The 20,563-nt window shown below is 28.9% G+C and overlaps 2 protein-coding genes and 1 non-coding gene across 11 annotated transcripts in view; 1 reads left to right on the top strand and 2 right to left on the bottom strand.

Moving 5' to 3' along the window:
- Positions 1 to 13,285, top strand: part of LOC123261205 (protein kinase C-binding protein NELL1-like) — a 78,076-nt gene extending 64,791 nt beyond the window's left edge. For 2 of the 9 annotated variants that reach the window (XM_044722744.1, XM_044722737.1), the window contains exons 3-14: positions 1,698 to 1,848; positions 2,164 to 2,446; positions 2,762 to 2,917; positions 3,706 to 3,928; positions 4,133 to 4,324; positions 4,573 to 4,692; positions 5,417 to 5,677; positions 5,762 to 6,133; positions 7,067 to 7,326; positions 7,413 to 7,658; positions 9,253 to 9,302; positions 10,892 to 13,285. In XM_044722744.1, coding sequence (XP_044578679.1) covers positions 1,698 to 1,848; positions 2,164 to 2,446; positions 2,762 to 2,917; positions 3,706 to 3,928; positions 4,133 to 4,324; positions 4,573 to 4,692; positions 5,417 to 5,677; positions 5,762 to 6,133; positions 7,067 to 7,326; positions 7,413 to 7,658; positions 9,253 to 9,302; positions 10,892 to 11,639 — 3,062 coding nt within the window. In that variant the 3' untranslated portion in view covers positions 11,640 to 13,285. Of the gene's footprint in view, positions 1 to 1,697; positions 1,849 to 2,163; positions 2,447 to 2,761; positions 2,918 to 3,705; positions 3,929 to 4,132; positions 4,325 to 4,572; positions 4,693 to 5,416; positions 5,678 to 5,761; positions 6,134 to 7,066; positions 7,327 to 7,412; positions 7,659 to 9,252; positions 9,303 to 10,374; positions 10,490 to 10,891 lie in introns of those variants that run through there. The other 7 variants (XM_044722738.1, XM_044722746.1, XM_044722739.1 and 4 more) reach the window with 7 other exon arrangements.
- On the bottom strand, positions 8,315 to 8,386 carry Trnae-uuc. Its single transcript has one exon. It is a non-coding gene; the product is annotated as a tRNA-Glu (tRNA).
- A 4,229-nt stretch (positions 13,286 to 17,514) lies between the features above and the next one.
- On the bottom strand, positions 17,515 to 20,502 carry LOC123261210 (parafibromin). Its single transcript, XM_044722753.1, has 2 exons — positions 20,291 to 20,502; positions 17,515 to 19,052 (listed from the first exon to the last, which is right to left on the bottom strand). The coding sequence occupies exons 1-2, from the start codon at positions 20,419 to 20,421 to the stop codon at positions 17,603 to 17,605; spliced, it is 1,581 nt and encodes a 526-aa protein (XP_044578688.1). The 5' UTR covers positions 20,422 to 20,502; the 3' UTR covers positions 17,515 to 17,602.
- Positions 20,503 to 20,563: the final 61 nt, after the last annotated feature.

Genomic DNA, 20,563 nt, shown 5'->3' with positions numbered 1-20,563 from the left:
ATAATGTCCACAGACCCAAGTAATTGAGTCTGAAGATTGGATATCTCCTTCATCCTTTTTCGTTAATTTATTTAGCTTCCACCTTCTCGTCCGCTTTAACTTACCCCGAATTTCTTGCTAGCATCAATACAAGTGTGAAAGTAAAGGAGTAAATAGGAATAAGAGCTTTGACTTATCTTCAGCCGCCTATGAATTAAATGTTATAATATTATATGATAACGTACAAGGTTCGCAGTCGATAAAGAGAGTGGTTACCAGCAACGGTATTGAGTTACCGCGATAGCGGCATGTGTGAAACGAGATATGAGTGTCCTGCGTCGTATCAGTAAAGGGGTACTTGTAAAGTTAGCTAAGAAGCCAAATAATTAATTCAACATGAGCATCTAATGGGAACAATTTATTTTACAATTTTCAACTCTTTTGGATCCAATCGTCTGCATGAGCGAAAATGATATCCTTGCTTTGCTGGGACGATTGGTGATGGTCATTTTGTCTACTATAATTACAATTAATATCACTATCATTGTCCATTACGGTTGGGTGCCATTGAGCAGTTGCAGGTGCTCATTGAATATCCAAACCGTTGAATATACACTCGGGAAACTTGAGATCGCCAGAGTCTCGAGTAACAGAGACGATTCTACATATTCTATGATAGTAATGATATAACTCTCCTTGATGATGATGAGGACAGCTAACATTTCATGTTATCAAATTTCTCAGTGAATGGGTTTACTTATGTTTCATTATTTCAACCCTTCCATTCAGGAATTAAATAATATTTTAACTCATTTTTAGGGCTCCGTATATCCGATGAAAAAGGGAATGCTTAGATAATTATCACATATAGTGATTATAATCACTCTCACGTCTGGCTGTCTTTCTTATCTGCCATTGTTTCTAAATCTCTTCTCCAAAACTTTTGTAATTTCTTGAGAAAACACAATCCTTTTGAAACATTCCAGAAAGTTTTCAAAGTGCCTGAAACGCTTAACAAATTATGAAATTGTCGAAAACATTCTTGGTAAACTTAGAAACTGTTTCAGTATCGTAAAGATAATTATATTTTTTAGAATTATGGGATGTTTTATCATATATTCGTTTGATTAATGATTTACACAAAAAAAATACAATGATTATACTTTATACTGTCATGCGCTTTGAGAAAAAAAAAATTACAATTTTAAATTATAATTTTTACAAATTCTGTAATAATAACAGTCAAAAGTATAAAAATCAATATTTAAAATGGAATTCACAAAAATGTAATTTTAAACTAATTTTTCTAGTTGTTTTTTTTCTAAGCGTCAGGCTTACAATATAAAATATCATTTTATGTTATAAGTTATTGTTGTAATTTTTATTTTTAATGATAATTAATATAACAAAAAATGAAGGTTAATATTTTATAATGAAGGCAGATATTAATAATCTGTCATCAAAAAATTGATAAATTTGAATGGTTAATTTCAAAAAATTCTTGAACCAATAAATTCTTTACTGTACAATAATTTTTCTTTCTCTCCGTATGCAAACTTGGAAATTTTTTACAATTACTTTGATGATGATTTATGAAAATTTTCTCATAAAATTTAAAGACCCAGAATTTTTGTGAAAAATTTTTGAATGTTTAAATGAATTATAATTTAATTTACAATTAATTTTGAAATTTAAATAACGATTCAAATATTTTTTAGGTGAGGAGAGAGACCTTCAAGTAAGTCAAATAAATTTTGAAAGAGCGGCGTCTTTGCTCCGGCGGGTTCCGGAGTTTACTGTAGCCGCCTCTTTGAGACAAGAAGAGGCTAATTCGGGAACAATAATAGCCTTTTCTCATGGTAATAATAGGTACGTTAATTTTAATTAACTTACACATAAATTACACATTATTTTTTCTTATTAACCCTTCATCCGTCGTACGGCTTCACTATATAACAATAACAATAAAAACCTCATTTATTCAAGTCCAGAAAAACAACTTTAAATATTTCAAGGTAAAATTTATAAATTAAAATAAATTTTATTGATACTTCCTGACAGATGAAGGACTAACTGAAAGAACAAAATAAAGCAATTATTTTGTAAAGCTCAACATAAAATTAACTAATAAAAAACTAACAAGCCTATTTAATTTAATATTATTAACACAATGATAAATTGTAGATACTTGGAGCTGCAAAGCAGCGGACGTAAAGACGAATTGCGTCTTCATTACGTATCACGTCGTGATGGTGCCGTTCACGTCGAGGCCTTTCCCTTCCGTCTGGCCGACGGAGTGTGGCACAGGGTCGCCCTGAGTATTAGCGGCTCGCAGGTCGAGCTCCTAGTTGACTGTCACCCCCTTTACAGGCGTCTACTGAGGCCTGGACCACCTGACACTAATTTTACCCTGCCTCAACTTCAACTGTGGGTTGGCCAACGAAACGCCAAACACTTTTTATTCAAAGTACGTCCGCTAATTATATATTAATACTAATATAAATAACTTAAGAGTCGAGATTATATTCTCCGTAGTCATTGTAACCGTCATTTTTACACACCACCCGCATTTCCGTTTGTTAAAGTTTTTATACATAAATTTGTCACTATGACCAATTATTAATATTAGATAATAGCTAATGATAATGACAATAACAATAATTACTGTAATAAGTAGTAAGACATACTTTGTTATCTTGAAAAATTGCATCCGCAATTGTGTCGTTGAACTTAAATGTTTAATGTTCATTAATATAAATTTTTGGTTTATTATTTATTATAGGGCGCCCTTCAAGATGTCAAGCTTATTCCAGGTGCGCATGGATATTTATCACAGTGCCCTCAGCTTGATACTTCATGTCCTACTTGCGGTCAATTTTCTATTCTACAAAACACAGTCGAGCAGTTGATGCATAATCTCAATGAATTGACACACAGGGTAAGTATATTTTAATAATTATTGGCTGACTTGACAAACATTTTTTTTTTTTTTTTTTTTTTTTTTTTTTAATTTGTTTAAAATCGCATAAACTACTAAGGTCATGAGCGACTACGGTAAGGGGTAAACTTTTGAGATTAGAACTCGTTTTATTTTTTGGGCTGAGCAGAATAATACACTTAAATATTGAAAATATTCATTGGTGTACGCCGGACTCGAACCCGGTCCAATGCTTTGGTAAGCTAGGGCCGGATCCGATAGGGCTACTGCGCGCCTCTTGACAAACATTGTCCTGCCCAAATTTCAAAAATTTTTTTAGTTACTTGAGAAATTGAATAAATTGTAATTATATTTTGAGTTGGGACGAAATGCATTAAAAATTTTTTTTTTAATTTTCAAGATTTTTTTTTTAATTGTAAATTATGATTTTTGCAAATTTTCAAATTTAGTGCGACTTTTCTTCATAATTGTAAGAATTGCGAATAATAGTCTTGATTTGATACAAAAATCTTATAAAAAAATTTTCAGTTTTTTTATTTTATAAAAACCTAATTCAGATTATTACAAACATAAAAAAAATACTTAAATTTTAATTTTATATTTTAAAAAATTTCATTCTTACAGAATTTGTAAGAATTTTTCTTTTTCCTTTCATAGCGCCATGTTACAATATAAAATGTAATTTTTTTATATGTAAATTTTCCGTGAATGAATAAAATTAAATTTTTATTTCCATAAAATACAAAAGATAATTAATTAATTATTCTCATGTGCATCCTTCTTTTCAGCTAGCTGCTGCAGAGGGTAGAATAAGCAAAGTGGAGGAGTGCGAGTGCCAAAAATCTTGCAGATCAAACGGTACTATACATGAAGACGGGTCAACTTGGGAAGAAGGCTGTCAACAATGTTTGTGTGTACACGGCGAAATAGAATGTCGGCCTACACCTTGTGCTCCCGTCACCTGCAAACATCCAGTTATACCTGCGGAGAAATGTTGTCCTGTTTGCCTAAGTAATTTTCTTCACTAAATTAGTTTTATTTTAATTAAAAAAATAAATCAACGCATACTTTTTTTTTTTGATTTATATTATTATTATGAGTTTTACTTGTATACCGTTTTCTGGTTTTTACAAGGCTGATATCCCCACTCTATTTGGGGATTATTTTTTTAATTTATAATTTATAATTAATTTTGTTCCAATAAAATCATTACAGAGGAATGTTTGTACCAAGACACCATTTATGATCATGGAGTTGCAATATTTCCAAAACCGTGCTTCGAGTGCAAGTGCTTTGACGGTAGTTTTACTTGCCTACCTATCGACACTAAAGCTCGGTGTCCACCATTGCCTTGTCCGCCAAGCGAACAAATAACTGTAGCCGAAGAATGCTGCAAGTTTTGTCCAGGTATAATTCTTCTTCTACTTTACTGATACTGATAAATTATGTCAATATCAATAGCAATAACAATAAAACTTTATTAAAATTAAGATAATAAATTTCTCTATGCTATACAACATTAACGATAATAAACTAATCTATGATATAATACTTTCGCAATAATATCATTAATTAATAAATTAATTACTATAATTGAATAACTGATGGTAAATTAACAATCTCTAATTGCATGGCTTAATACATAATCTAACCAGGAGTGGATTACTGCGCGAAAGGTCATGATTGCCATAGAAATGCATCCTGCCTAAATCTTCAAACGACTTATGACTGCCACTGCAATCATGGTTTTCAAGGAGACGGCCAAAATTGTCACGGTACAGGATTCAATTTAATGCTTTTTGCGTTATATTATTCAATAGAATGATTTTTGTCATAATTTATAATTTATATTTTAATTAATTAACTAACTAATTATTATTAATCCATATCTATCTATCTATCTATCCATCTGTATTTATTTTCTTCTCAATAACTTTCGATAAGTGTTAGACTAAAATTTGTGGATATTGCGCCCCAAGTGCTGAAAGGGCGTATAATAGCAGTTAGATAGAGTTTTGTGCCAAAAATACGGAAAAAAATTGTTTTTTGAGATTTATTTTAAAATGAGCCTAAACGCAAAGATCTGTAAAAAATTTTTCTAATTTTTAAAACTAATGAGGCGCATCTCAAGATATTTTTAAATTTGGAGCATATGCCTTTGTAGCCTTAGAATTTTTTTTTTTTCATTTTAGGCTTAGAAGATGTTTGCAAAGTAATTGACAAAATTACATTTTTTTATACGTCCTTTTGACACATGAAATTCTAAATATCTTTCAAAGATCTTTAAAGTTTGATTAGTTGAAAATAAAATATTTTGAATTTTTATCAGATTATAAATTTGTGCTAATTCTTTAAATAATCTAAAAAAAATTTTAATTAATTTTTTTAATATGATATTAAAGTTTCCTTTTCTTTTTTTAATTTAAAATTTATTTTACAAAAAGAAATCACTTGTTTAAAAATAAACAACTGTACCGACAACAATTAAAAATTATCTAGATGTCGATGAGTGTAAACAGCAAGGCGGTCTGGAGGGTCACCATTGCAATAAAAATACCCGATGTGTCAACGTCATCGGTTCATACACGTGCGAGTGTCTTCCCGGGTACCGGAGGGTGGACGGATTCAACTGTGCCGAGCTGGACGAGTGTGCGACCGGTCGTCATTTATGCTCCGAACACGCGACCTGTGTCAACACGCCTGGTAGTTACTATTGTATCTGCAAGGACGGATACACTGGAGATGGCTACTCTTGCAAACGTAAGTTCATCCACCAGCTTATCTTTCTCTATCAATATTTAAATTCTGAAGAATTATAATAAAATAATGTTTAATTATTTTCAGCGGTGTGTAACCAAACCTGCCAAAATGGTGGTGAGTGTGTTGCTCCAAGTAAATGTTCCTGTCGACGAGGTTACATCGGTAACAGCTGCGAGCTAGATCTGGACGAGTGTGCAAGTGATCTGCACAGATGTCATCACTCTTCGACGTGTTTCAATATGCCTGGATGGTATTATTGCCGCTGCAAACCTGGTTACCGTAGTGATCTTCACGACACTACCGGAGGGACTCACTGCGTGGACATTGACGAGTGCAATGATCAGACACTCGAAAAGAGACACACCTGTCATCCGACTGCCAGATGTGTTAACACTGATGGTGGATATGAGTGCGCTTGTCCTCATCAAGACACGTCACTCAATGAATGCAGTCTAAGTAATTTCGTTTTATCTATTTTTAAATCAATCTGTTTCATAATTACTATTCAATTTAGCAGACATTTTTTAATGTTTAAGTTTTTTTTTAATTAATAATTTGTTATAAAGAAAATTTTCTAAAAAGCTTACATCTATTTTTTTTCATAATTTATCTGTTGTAAAAAAATTGTAGAAATGATCAAATGTCTGTTAATTTAATGTTAAGAATAGATTAATTGAATTTTTACATATTGTAGTGTAAAAATTTAATATTTAGGTTTTATAAGCAAAAAAAATTGAAAAATTATAATTTTAAAATATAATTTTCAAAAATTTTGTAAGAAAAAAATTTAAAAACTGTAAAACAGAATTTTATATTATAAAAATGTTATTTAAAACTGTAATTTTTACAATTTTTAGGAGATCCTAGCAAAGTTGTTATTAATTTAATAACTAAAAAATTTATAAAAATATCAAAGTTTATATAATTTTTAATAGTTTTAGAAAAAGAAACTAAACTGTTTTTCAGCTACGTTGATTGAGTTTTAATTTTGAAAATTTTTAGGATACATTTTTTAATTTCTTAAAAATAACTCCTGAAACTTTTACAGAATAATAAATATTATTTAAAATTTAATAATTTGACAAAATTTTTCCAATTTAAACATAATTGTATTTTACGTACTTTTATCCTCTACTATATAATTTTATTACTATAAAAGTGTAATTCTTACAGAGTTTGTAAAAATTCTATTTTGCAGCTGTAATTTTTAAATTTTTCTGCTTAAGGCACTTAAGTATTAAAATTTACTCAATAAACTGTAAATATTAAACTCTTTTTTTTTCCATGCAGTATTATTAATTAATTAAATATCATATTCAAAAAATTATTGATTCATTTTAAAAAATAAATACAATGATCAATCTATTTATTAATCTATCTACTCACTAGACTGCTGGTACGAAGATCGTGAAATTGAGAATGGTGAAGTTTTTGCCCCAGCTGGTAACCCCTGCAGACAATGCACCTGCAAGGATGGTGTAGTAACATGTAGAGATCCGATTTGCGACTGTAGCTCGCCAAGAAGTAGAAGAGACAAATGTTGTCCCCAGTGTGATCCAGCTGCGTCTTGCCGGCATCAAGAGCTGCATCATCTTGTCTTCAGAAGCGGGGAACGGTGGATTTATCAATGTCAGACTTGCGAGTGCCTGGTAGTATTTTTAAATATTAATTAATTATTTCTATCAATATTTAAAAATTTATAAACTAATCGTGTATTTAATTTATTTATAATTAGTACGGGGAAATAGACTGCTGGCAAATGGAATGCCCACCGGTGACTTGCAGCAACCCAGTAACTGAAGACGGGGACTGTTGTCCGCGTTGCGAGGACGATCCATGTGCTCGAGAGAACCATGTTAATGGCACATCCTTTTCATCATCCTCGGGTCATCCGCAGCCGTGCAGCTATGCCGGCATTGTTCACGAAAGTGGGAGCGCCTGGCAGGACCCGCACGACAAATGCACCACGTGCGAGTGCAAGGTAAGCGGTCACTAATGAACCGAGACTTCATCAGAGACTGGCAGTCATCTGGGTTCTGTAAACATACCTCAAGTATAAAAAATTATGTTACCAAGATTTGCTCGTTGTTATTGTATAACTCGAAGCTTTGTGTCTTCTACTAGTTTTATTTATTATATATACATATATAATTTTTTTTTTTTTTTTTTTTTTTAACAACATTAAATATTATCTTGGGTAAATGAATAATATATATAGAGAGATATGTATACATATACATATACATATATAATAAGGTCAGTAAACGAAGTATGTTGCCTTCGCTTGACCTAAATGTCTAGTCGCTGATGCGCGCCATTATTTTATTATTTAGAGAGTTGTTTTTAAAAAATTTTATGTTTATTGTTAAATAGTATTTTATTATTATTATCATTATTATGATCAATATTATTATTATTATTATTTTTATTTTTATTATTAATATTAATATTACTATTATTATTTAAGTGTTAACACATTATGCGTAGCTGAACGGCAAGCAGCCTCAATGCTTCTCAACTTATACAAAAAAAAAAAAAAAACAGATACACAAATTACGTACACACGACTATTACGACTTTTTTTGTTTATATTTTTAAATTTTAAGTATCACATAATTAAAATTGAAAAAAAAAAGTTTCCGATACCGGGAATCGAACCCGGATCTTCTGGGTGAAAGCCAGATATGCTAACCAGTACACCATATCGGATGTTGTCGCTCCGTTGTGAGCATTATCGTTATGTACTTGATTTACTAAAGGAACAGACATTGATTTGCAATAAAAATTTTAATCATGTGACATAAACTCATATTATTTAAATATTTACAACAGAAGTAGGTAATCCTCGTTCGTATGCAGTTAAACTATTTTTAAATTAACAAAATATATTTTAACTAATAACTTTAAACTCGATTACTTTAATCGAGGCTGTGGCTGTGCGCTGACATATAATTAAATTAACGCTAGTGCATTTAAATTATTAATATGTATTAATAGTTTGTATCATTACTAATGTAAGCAATTTTAATTGAATAGTGAATCCGTACAGGGACGTTCCCAAGCCAGATTTTTAAAAAAAATAAAATTCACAATATTTTGTAATAAAATTTATTAAAATGCTGGCTTCCTGCTCAAAGCTTTTTTTATTATTATTATTGTACAATTTTTTTTTAATTTAAATAATAACAGTTATTATTATTATTCAACGATCGAGTCCACGATCGCACGTGCTTTGGGTCGGCCCTGCATGGATCATTCAGTGCTACATAAATTTATTTTTCAATACTTATCCATCCGATCGAACTATTTTTTTACACCAATATTTAATTAAAAAAATTATTTTTTAAATTGCTAATTTTAAATAAATTTAATTTTTGAGAATCACAGATGGCTTAATTTATTATTAGGCTGCTAATTAATAATTGATAATGAATATTAATATATTAGAAATAAAAATAGTTCGAACGGATCAGTAACATATGAATAATCCCAAACATGCTAATATATTTAACCTGATGATTTATTGCCCGTGAAAACTAACCGACTAATTAGCCTAACGATGGGTATCCTTGCAGGTGCCGTACTGCGCCCAATTGGTGAGCAATAGCGCGTGTTGTGTGCATCGGTAATCACATCACTTCTATCTCACCTATATCTTCTCTCTTCTATAAATCTAATCTGCCTACTATACTACTCTTACTATAACTTTTACTAATAAATATTATTAAAATTAGTCGCTAATACTTATCGAGCTCAACTATCTTTTATCACTCTTTCGATTGCTTGCTTACTGCTATCGCTATCTCACTTTATTTCAAATAAATCTCATTAAATAATTAAAAGTAATTTTTTTTTTTTTTTTTGAAGAAATAAATTTTATTAAAAATTATCTGCTCATGAGTGTCAATAATCTATGATTTAAATTTCATTGAAAGTAAATAAAAAATATTAAAGTCCCTCGTAATTCAGCATGTTTGCATAATTAACTATTTAATAAAATTTAACTAAAAAATTTCTATAATTCACTGCACAATTTAATTATTATTGATATTATAATAAATAATAATTATTTTTTAAATTATTTTAACGCACGAGGAGACACCTACATTCAATATTTAAATGCACAATTACACTGGTTTTTTTTTATTTTATAAATGAATATTTTTTTTTCACACTCGTGCCTGATTTGCACACTCCTTTCGTTTGCATACATTACAATAGAAGCACAAGGGCTCTTTATTTAAACGGTGACAATATTATCAGCAAAAAAACAAAATTTATTAAAATAAATGCTATTAAAAAAAATATTAACCAATAAAGGTGAATTAAATTTAATTTCAACTACTGTATTTAATGATTGATAATTAACCATTTGAATTTTTTGCTCTATTTTGTCACCAAATGTAGTTTTAGAGTAGTATTTCACAGTAAGATCGAAAACATACTATGGGAATTCATTGTTTTGTTCCCCAGTTATTATTATTGTTATTATTATTACTATTATTATTATTGTTGTATTATTATTATCATTGTTGTTGTTATAATTACTATTATAATAATTATTATTATTATTATTATTGTTATTATTATTATCATTATTATTATTATATCGAGCATGTCATTGTGATTTGACGATTTGTGATTGTGATTACGTGATAATTAACGAGAGTATTTGCCGGTGGAATTTAATGCAAAAGGAGTCAGCGGGACTGGAATCATCAAGTCACTGGAATTTTTTGAAGGTCGGTCTTTAATAAAATGGCTAAGTCTCTACATATCGAGATAACATTCAACAATTATTCTTAACGAAACAATGAATCACATAATATGTAAATACATACTTACCAGTAATACACGATTTTTTCTGACCAAAGTGAATTTTTCATTTGTCGTATCTTCTTTCGTTTGTGTTACTTCTGTTTCTCATACTCTCATCTACTCTTTTATTTACGTTTATCAAAAATGTTTGTTTTTTTTTCTTTTCAATAAAATCGCTCTAAATTATTTTCTTTCAGAAATTTTAATAAAAAAATTTTTATCAACAAAAAAATGTTTGGATAATTAAAAAAAATTAAAAAAAAAAAAAACAAACAATTTTAATAAACTTTCATTTTATGGGTAAGGTATAAAAATTCACGTCGGAGCAGAAAAATAAAAAAAAAAGTTAAAATGAAACATTACTAACTAATAACTACAATATTATTATCCAAACAGGACGGGCAGTTATGCTGTAGCTACGATTACGGCTGCGCTGGCGATATTGGGCTCAAGCAGCACCCAGTCACTGTTGGCGAGCCTGATCCTGTCTCTGTTCCGAGCGATCCGAGCAGTTCGGGCAAAAATTTCACTCCACCGGAAGCAGCAGTATCAACGATTGGATCAGCAGAATCTGACCCAGACTCAGCATCGTCCTCCAGCAGCTTCACTGTCAGCAACCTCGAGTATTATTCCACGTCGGATCCTCGAGCTGATAAGCTCGTGTATTCCGAAGCTCCGAACCCATCATCATCTCTACCATCATTGTCATTGCCATCATCAGAAACAGCATCACCATCACCACCATCATCATCATCAGCTTCCACTAGCTCAGTGGTACCTTCAATCAAAGCGGCAGTACCGCCAAGAAAACGCGGAGACCCCGCGACTGAAATCAGTATCGAGCAGTCACGTAGTATCGCTAAAAATCTCATCTCTTTCCCAAAGACACCGTCAGTTCGTCGCAATCAGATTGACGGCAGTCGCACCTTGGTGGCGGTATCCGCGAATAACAATTATAATAATAACAATAACAATAACAATAATGATAATAACAATAATAATAAAGAGCCACGAAAAAATACTGTTGTTAAACGTGGTAGTTTTAGTAGATCATCATATCTATCAGCTTCTTCACGTCTCGTCGGTAGCAATGACGCCACTTGAGCAGTTTAATAATTATCTGGTCAATGTGCCGACGAGTTAGAGGTTTTATTAAAGGACGCGGTTTAAGAAGGCATTTATTAACATTAAATGATGAGTTAAGGACCAATCAAGTGCCGTCATTTTACCGTCAAGCGGCCTTGCGAGCATTGAGAAGAAAGCTTATTTAAAAAAAAAAATATTTAAAATTTTTAAAAATACAAACTGTTGTTAAAAATTAACAATGATTAATCAAAGCCATTAATTAAAGTATGTACTTTTTTAATTAATTCAATATCCTCAATGGTGATGTTAATGATTTATCAATCTTTGTTTTACCATTTTACTTGCGAAATAATTAGTGATGGATCACTATTAACTGCACGAATTAATGGACGATTAATAAAGAAATATATATCTATGTCTTTGTATAATAAATATATAAATTATATTAATTAAGTACTTGAGTAATTTGTTTTTAAGAGATAAAAGTTGATGAAAGTTATGTTAATTATTTGAGCGACATCACCAAGAGTTTGGTTTTAATAACAATAACGATTACTTATGACTTATGATATTTATATTGTTATTAATAATTTGAATATATAGTTACTGAGAAGAATAAAAAGCTCATCAATATTGCTTTGTATGTAAAAAAAAAATAAAGATAATAGTAATAATAAGAAAATGAATATTTGTGTCGGACGATGAACGTGCCGAGCTTGTTCGATTGGTTCCTTGATTACATTATAAATATATATATAAATATATATATATATATATATATATATATATATATAGTCCCGCTCAACCCCATCGCGACTACTTACGACTACATTCCTCTTTGATTAACAATTAAGTAGGCACTAATAAAAAATACATATGAAGTATAGAAAACGTTAAGACACAGAGATTAAATACGTCCGTTTTACGAACAATGAAGGATGTTAATAATTATGTAGCGAAATAATAATATTAATATTAATGATAATGATAATGATAATTATAATTGTAATTTTAATAGCGACTATTAATGGCAATGCGACTCGGAATTAATAGAGGAGTTAAGAGATTTGAAAAAGAAGAAACATAATTTATAATAAATAATATTAATGATTGTAATAATTAATAATTATTAAATCTTGCAATATTCAGTAAATAATTACCAGTAATTGTTTGTTAAATGTGCAATAATTTAAAATACACAGCTTGATTTATTATTAATTTGGTAATTGAATATTTGAAACTTCAAGAGCATCGAGTTTTCATCATTAATATTGATATTGAAATTAATACTAATATTAATAATAATTATAATATTAATAATAACAATAATATTAATTATTGATGCAAACAATAAAACAGCAGCATTTGTAGTTAATGTTTTTAATGTCAGTTAATTAATGGGTCTCAGGGTCGATCTTTAATGATTTTAATCTATTACATCGATTCAAATATATTAACTAATAATATAGAGATTAAAGTCTTCTTATGTATGTTTCTAGTCAGTTTTAAAAATTAATATTAATAATAATAATAATTATTATTATTAATGAATATTAATTGAGAGATAGATGTCACGACTGACAAAAAAATATAAAATTTCATGTTATGGGTGGTAATTAATCATTACTGAGTAATTTTTTAAAAAAATATTATTTTTTTGTTTTTATTAAATTTTCATTTTTATTTTATTGCAATTAAACTGCGACAATATTCGTAAATAATTAATAAGAGAGTAATTTATGGACCGAATGAAATATAATTATTGATAAAATATTATTAATTGTAACTATATAAAATGAATTTAAAAAATTTATTGTAATATTTTATTTAATATCTTGGATTTGAGTAATTATATATCGAGCAATTGTAATGTTTATTTGCTGAAAATTTATTCTATGGAATTAATAAATAAATAATTATAATATAAAGTGAGTTTTCGAAATCTAATTATAGTAATGATGATAATAACAAAATCAATATTAATTTTAAAGGTAACACTTATTGATAATAATTAGATATAATGATAATTATAATTATAATTAATAACAATAATAATAATATTTTGATACAGTGTACAAAATATTTGTTCTTTATGTCGCAGATCTAAAGCCAAAGAAAAAAAAATAATTCTTAGCTTTTTAATTGCAATAAGCGATTGTTATGCATCGATTATCTGTCGGCAAATATTACTATTAATAATAAATGTAAAAACTAAAAAACCAATAAAAATAAATTTTCTCGAAAAAATTGATCCAAAAAACATTTCAATTATTCAACTAAAATAATCAATAGTTAAAAAAAAAAAATTATTAATCGCAAATAAAAAAAAATACACTATACTTTTTGAAAAAATTCCATTGAAATGAAAATAAAAATGCTGTTGCTATAAAATGTATATAGTTATATGTTATATTAGTTAATAGATAATAATTAAAAATAAATGCGGATTTCGATTATAATTAATAACATTACAGTTTTAAATAAATAGACTTTAAAAGTCTTAAATCTTATTAACGAGGTCGTAAAATTAAAAAGTAAATGTAAAGTCGCAGGCGTCCTGTTATTAAAAAAAAAAAAAAAAAAAAAAAAAAGAAAAAAAAAGAGGAAAAAAAACATACGTTGGCACAAACATAATAACAATATAAATTAAATTCTTAAATAAACGAGTTATTGTAATAATTAATGTAAATTAGATTTAAATTGCCTAATGCGTGTTTATTGATTAAATTTAAGTCCACCAATGCATACATGATTGAATCTTAATTAGTAAACAATAATTGTACTGTCGAGTTAAAATTATATCGGCTATGCTGAAATTGTTTACGACGCCATTTCATATACTTCGTCTGGTTAATTAATCTGTATTACAATTATATTAATATAATATTATTATTTTGTTCATTTACTAACGGCAATATATGTAAAAGAAGAGTTTGAATATTTTGAAGCTAAATTACAAGATTATTATTTCGTTCATTTGTATATATAGGGGCAATTAATTATTAATAAATAAATAAATAAATAAAATACTTATGTATGTATATGATAGGAGGGGTAGATAGATAGGTAGATAGGTAGGATATAATGGGAAATGAAATGTCGGGTCACTTAAAAAAAAAAAAATATATATATATATATACGAAATAAGAGGTAGTGATAGGATTAATAAAGTCTTATGACTTATTACGACAATGGTCTTATATATACATATTATTACTTTCAAAATTATTTTTTGTATATTAATTTTAGTGGTATTTTATCTGAATAAATGTATCGTATTTTATTTTTATAATTAATTTATTTAAAAATTGTGTAATTCTGTTTTTTACGTAAAAAATGAAATCAATTATAAATATATATATTTTTCTGGATTGTAATGGATTACTAAATTAATGGGTGTGTTGTGTCCCGGCAATTCATGAGTTTACTAATTAAAGATAATGATAATAGTATATAAATAAAATAATTAAAGTAATAAGTAGAGGAGAAATGAAGATTAAAATAATTATTTAAGAATGAAGATTAAGAAAAAAAAAACAAATAGAATAAAAGAAGAAACAAAAGCTTAAATTGAAGATTTAAATAACAGTGAGGTCATAAGCTTACTGTGTTCTCGCTTATTGGCGTACGATCGAATGTTTCTATATAAATATATGTAATGTGTAAATTATTTACCTTAATTGTTAGCTTACGAATTATCAATAAATAATTGAAGATAAATATTTGTAAAGGGGTTAAGTGAGTAAAGTTGAGACGGGACAATTTATTTCTAGTCAGAAAGAAGATTAACAATAAAATGAAGATAATTGAGGAAGAGATTAATTATGAGTAGAGAAGAAAAAGAGAGTATTTAAAATATGTTTTATTAAATATCATGAACTCGGCTGGCTTGCGATTTCATCGTTAATTAATAAATAAACTTATAAAATTATATGATAAATTTGACATTTAAATTTATTATCACTACGGAGCAATTGAGTATGGCTAAAATAAACTGCTATATATATCAGCTATCAGAAATAAATTTATGGTGAGATATTCAATTTTTAAATAATGATGCATTATTGTACTGAAATATTAAAAAAATATTAAGGTGAATTAAAATTGACGTCTAATCTCGGTCACAACCAATATTTATTATTAGATTTATTAATTAATTATTAGAGATTAATTATATTATTATTATTATTATTATCATTATAATTATTAATATTATTATTTTAATTGATTTATTATTATTGCTAAAGCCATATAATACCTTTGTAAATGAGAACTGATGACGGCTAGGAAAACTTAATAAATTGAAATTCTATTAACCGAAATCTATTTAATAATTATTCAATATAATTTATTTGATCTTATTTTTTTTTCCACGTCTCTTGGTTCTGCTTCTGTTTATGTATCAAAAATATCCTTATTATTTTATCTGAAAAAATAAATTATAAGTATTGCCAAACATTAAATTTTACTTACATTTTCAGAACTTATTTTCTTACATCAGTTCTATTTAGTTATCCTATCATAAATCTATATATATATATTAGGGTGGCCCAAAAAAACCGACTATTTTTTTTTGAGTCTCGAGTGAAAAAATGTTAGTTTTTTATGTTTTAAGAGCCTTCTCCAAAAGACAGCTCAAAAAAAAAAATTTTAAGAGGACGTTCCAAATTTTTTTAAATTTCAAAAATCGTAGAAAAACGAATTTTTTTTTTTTTAATTTTTTTTTCTCGTTACGGTATAATTTTATAGACTGAAAAAAAATAAGTTTCTGAAAATTTCAGTTCAAAATTTAAATTTTGAAAGGTCGCTCATAATTTTTTTCAATTTATTAGTGCATTAGTTTAGATTTTTCCGAGCGACCTTTTACTAATCAAATTAAAATTCCATGCATTTTTTTTTTTTATTTAGTACAATAATCGATAAAAATACATAACGAGATGAACTAAAAATCAAACACAACATAAAAAATATAATTTTTTTTTAATTTAACAATTTTATTTAATTAACTGCCAGGCGTGGGTTCGAATCCCAAGCTGATCTTAGAAATCAATTTGGTTGAGATTTGAGCTTGCCGCGTAGGTTAAGATTTTTACAAACCAAAAAGACCCCAACGTACCACTCCCAACAGTTAAAGTCGGCGTATGACTAATTAAAGAAAAAAAAAAAAAATATGAGCGACGTTTCAAAATTTAAATTTTGAACTGAAACATTCAGAAACTTATTTTTTTTTGGTCTATGAAATTATACCGTAACGAGAAAAAAAAAAAAAATTCGATTTTGATGATTTTCGAAATTTAAAAAAATTTGGAGTGACCTCTTAAAAATTTTTTTTTAAGCTGTTTTTTGGTGAGGGCTCTTAAAACATCAAAAACAAACATTTTTTCACTCGAGACTAAGAAAAAAAAAATAGTCGGTTTTTTTGGGCCACCCTAATATATATATATATATATATATATATATAAATGAATAGCTGTGCATTAGTCTCGTTAAAACTCAAAAACGACTGGACCGATTTCAACAATTTTCTTTTTGTTTTATTCGCTATAGTTCACGGTTGTTTGCGAAAGAATAAAATTTTTGAAAAACCCGAAAGTTCAGTTAAGGAAATCAACAGATCTAAAATTGTTAATCGTCTATCTTCTGTATATATGGACAAAAAAAAAATTTCATAAATCCAGTGTTCATTTTTTGGGATCTTGATTTTCAGGCGATAATGAGAAGCGCGTTTCATTTAATAACTTGACAAAATTCTAACCGCACTTCATGCAACCAGTATTTATTCTTTATCGAAGTAGATTAAAGTTTAAAGATTGATAATCGCTGTTCGAAAGGTGTAATAAAATATATTGTAGGTGATACGAAGTTCACCGGGTCAGTTAATCAATTTTAAATAAATTTTCATCCATAAAAAAAACTAAAAAAATAATGCGCAATTTACAGTTAAAATTGAACATTTATTAATTAATACTATACATTTTAAAATATATCTATATATATTTTCGAAAATAATTAAGCAAGATCTTAGAACCTTAACAAAGGTTTATTCTTAACAATATGTTTATCCAAGTGTTCCCAAAAACGCATCAGTGCAGCTCGATCCAAATGACGTTTGGTACGACTCAGTTCGATGACAGTCACAGCCCACTTGCCGACGTTCGCGTCGAGCTTCATTTCATCGTACTTCAAGTGAAAAGCGCTGATTTTTGAAAATATCTCAACAGGGTTCCCATCAAAGGGCCATCCTTTGAATTGCCAAGCAGGACCCATAACAAAAACAGCAACCACTCGATCCCAGTCAGCATTTGTTAGCTTCTGAGGATTATCCACTACTCGATACGGTACCGTCAGTCCTCCCTCCTTTCTCCTCTGGAGAAGAATTTCGTTTTCTCTCTTCGCGCCACTGGCTTTCTTTTCTTCATTGCTGACAAACTTCAAGTCCTGGAGAATTTCCTTGGCGTTGAACATCGTTATCAGCGATGAATTGGCACTGGGAATTATTATTATCGGAGTCCTGCTGGGACGTTTGTTCTGCGCAACTTGCTGAGGTGTGAGCTTAGCAGCCGAGGTCGGAAGAAGTCCTGAAGTCGGAGTTGAAGAAGGATTTGAAATCGGCTTTCTCACAGCCGGGTTTGACCCTTCAGTCACTGATTTTAATGTCATTCCGTGGTAAGTTCCCATAGTATCAATTTTAAAACCTTCAGTCTCTTCTTTCTGTCGAATAAATCTTTCCTGATCATAACGATTGTAAACCGCCGGCTGTGGGAGAGGCCTCATTGGTGTTGAACGCGGTGTAACCATCGGAGTCGGCACAGCTGGACCCTTGTGTCTACCTTCTTCTCTTGCTTTTATACTCTGTAGTATAGCGAATATATTTTTACCAAATATTTTACCGCTGCTCTGAAGAATAGTCGCTCGAGTTCTCCACTGTCTTTCACGGGAAACAATGTCTTTAGTGTCATCAACGTCCATGTCCAAAATTACTCGTAAGTCAGATCCCATTCCTATGTCGTCATTTTCTTTAATTGTCGTACGCTTTTTGGCCAAACGTTTGGCCTTGATGGCTGCTATTTTTTCGACAGACATAGCCTCTGACAGAGACTTTATGTTGTCGACAGTTACTGAAGCCTCCTTCGGAGCATCTAGCCTGGCTGCCAGCTGATCTTTGACTCGCTGGACGTGTGTTTCTTCGAATCTTGGCTTCTTTGACAGACCTGCATCCAGGCCATCCTCGGCGGCTCTTTTGACTTGGGTTGGAATCTCCAACGGAGCCGATTTGTCGATGGCTGCTGAAGTTGCTGTCTCGCCATTGAGGTATGCCAGCAAGTCTTTACGATCCGGACGACGCACCACGGGAATATTCTCCGCTGCTGCTTGTCGTACGTATACTGGATGGGTGAGTTGGACATGCTTTAATAAAAATAGTAGGCACTCGAGGGTATAGTAGTCCTTGGCTGTTCCTTCTTTTCCAGATCTAAAAGTAAAGGAAATAATTAATTAATAATAAATATTTAAAAGACTGTTGCTAGTCATACGATTGTCGGATGAATAATAAATAATTATTTGTCCGACAATTTTCATGTTAATGAAAACAGAGTCAATTTTATATTAAAGCAACAAAGAAAATATAATTCATAAAATTATAAACTATTATATTATTTATTATTTAATGAGCGAATTTATTTTAAAAATTGTCGGACAAATAAATAATAGCTTTTCATACGATAATCGATAATCCGAAAATCGGATGAATAGACACTTCCTATTTAAAATTATATTGATATTTATTAATTTATTAAAAAAAAAAATTCAATTTAATTTTAATTTCTGAAATAAGTAGACATCTTGATAACACTAAAGTTAACCGACGTTTTTAATTTTTTTTTAATTATTAAATTAGAACCAAAAAATATTTTTTAAAAATTGCACTTAGAATTTTTCAAGTTTTTTACGAATGAAAATTTTTTTTTATTTTGCAATGATTTTTTTAATAAAAAAAAATTCTAAAAATTTTTAAATGTCGGCTAACTTAATTTTTAGGACATCTTGCTATAAACAAATGAAAATTTTAAACTATTATTGTATATAGATATTTTTGATACTGAAATTAACATATATCTGTCAATTTTTTGGATTTTTATAACTAAATTATTGTGAAAAAATTCCAAATCTAGAAATTAAAAAAAATTACAAGTGCAAATTTTTTAATAATTTTTTTTTTTATCATTGATTTGTCATAAAAATTTTAAAAATTGGCAGATGTCTGCTGACTTTGCTGACTTCAGTATCATAGATATTTAATTAAGAAAACCTATTACAATTTATAGCAACTTATTTTTCATAACAATGTTTACTTTAATTGATAAGAGATTTTTTTTCTAGTTCTTTTATTATGAGTAAATAAATTAATTACTTCTAAAATAAAAATTTAAAAAATACAAACAAATTGTTTTTAAAACTTGACATTCATTTTTTATTTTTTTCAATAATTGAGAATAATCGTGATCAATTCCCTAAAGTTGAATTTCATAATCAAAAAATTTTAAAAACTCATAAAATTTCTTGAAATTTTCATTTGTTTATGCAAAATAAAAAATATATCAATTCCTGCTGTTTTATTAAAATTGCATTCCAATTGGATCGTGTTGGTAACCAAGCAGACTGGCACCACAAACTCACTCTAAAATTGTCTAATAAAAAAAAATTACTCACCCGTAAGTTAGATAATTTGTTTTCACATTTTTTGGCCACGAAAATTCACCAAATATGATCTGATTTTCCCGTTCAATTATCTCTTTTTTATTAACATTATACTGCCGCAACAAACTCAAAGGATCCGCCATTTTTATGCACTGATTATCAACTCACACTATGTTTAAAACACAATCTTTCAACCCTGAGGACGACACTCACACGTGAAAGTTTTATTATTTTTTTTGTTCTACTGCGCACAACTATCATCGAGGGCGTTAAATTCCGAACTAG

This window comes from Cotesia glomerata, linkage group LG3 (genome assembly GCF_020080835.1).
Source record: "Cotesia glomerata isolate CgM1 linkage group LG3, MPM_Cglom_v2.3, whole genome shotgun sequence".
Lineage (NCBI taxonomy): Eukaryota > Metazoa > Arthropoda > Insecta > Hymenoptera > Braconidae > Cotesia > Cotesia glomerata.
Note: the sequence above shows the minus strand (reverse complement) of the source record. Positions and strands in the feature narration are given on the sequence as shown.

Bases quoted from the DNA above. Each gene is read 5' to 3' on its own strand.
- LOC123261210 (XM_044722753.1), bottom strand. From the start codon at position 20,421: ATGGCGGATCCTTTGAGTTTGTTGCGGCAGTATAATGTTAATAAAAAA. The intron at 19,053-20,290 runs GTGAGTAATTTT...CTTTACTTTTAG, and splicing joins ACAAATTATCTAACTTACGG to ATCTGGAAAAGAAGGAACAG.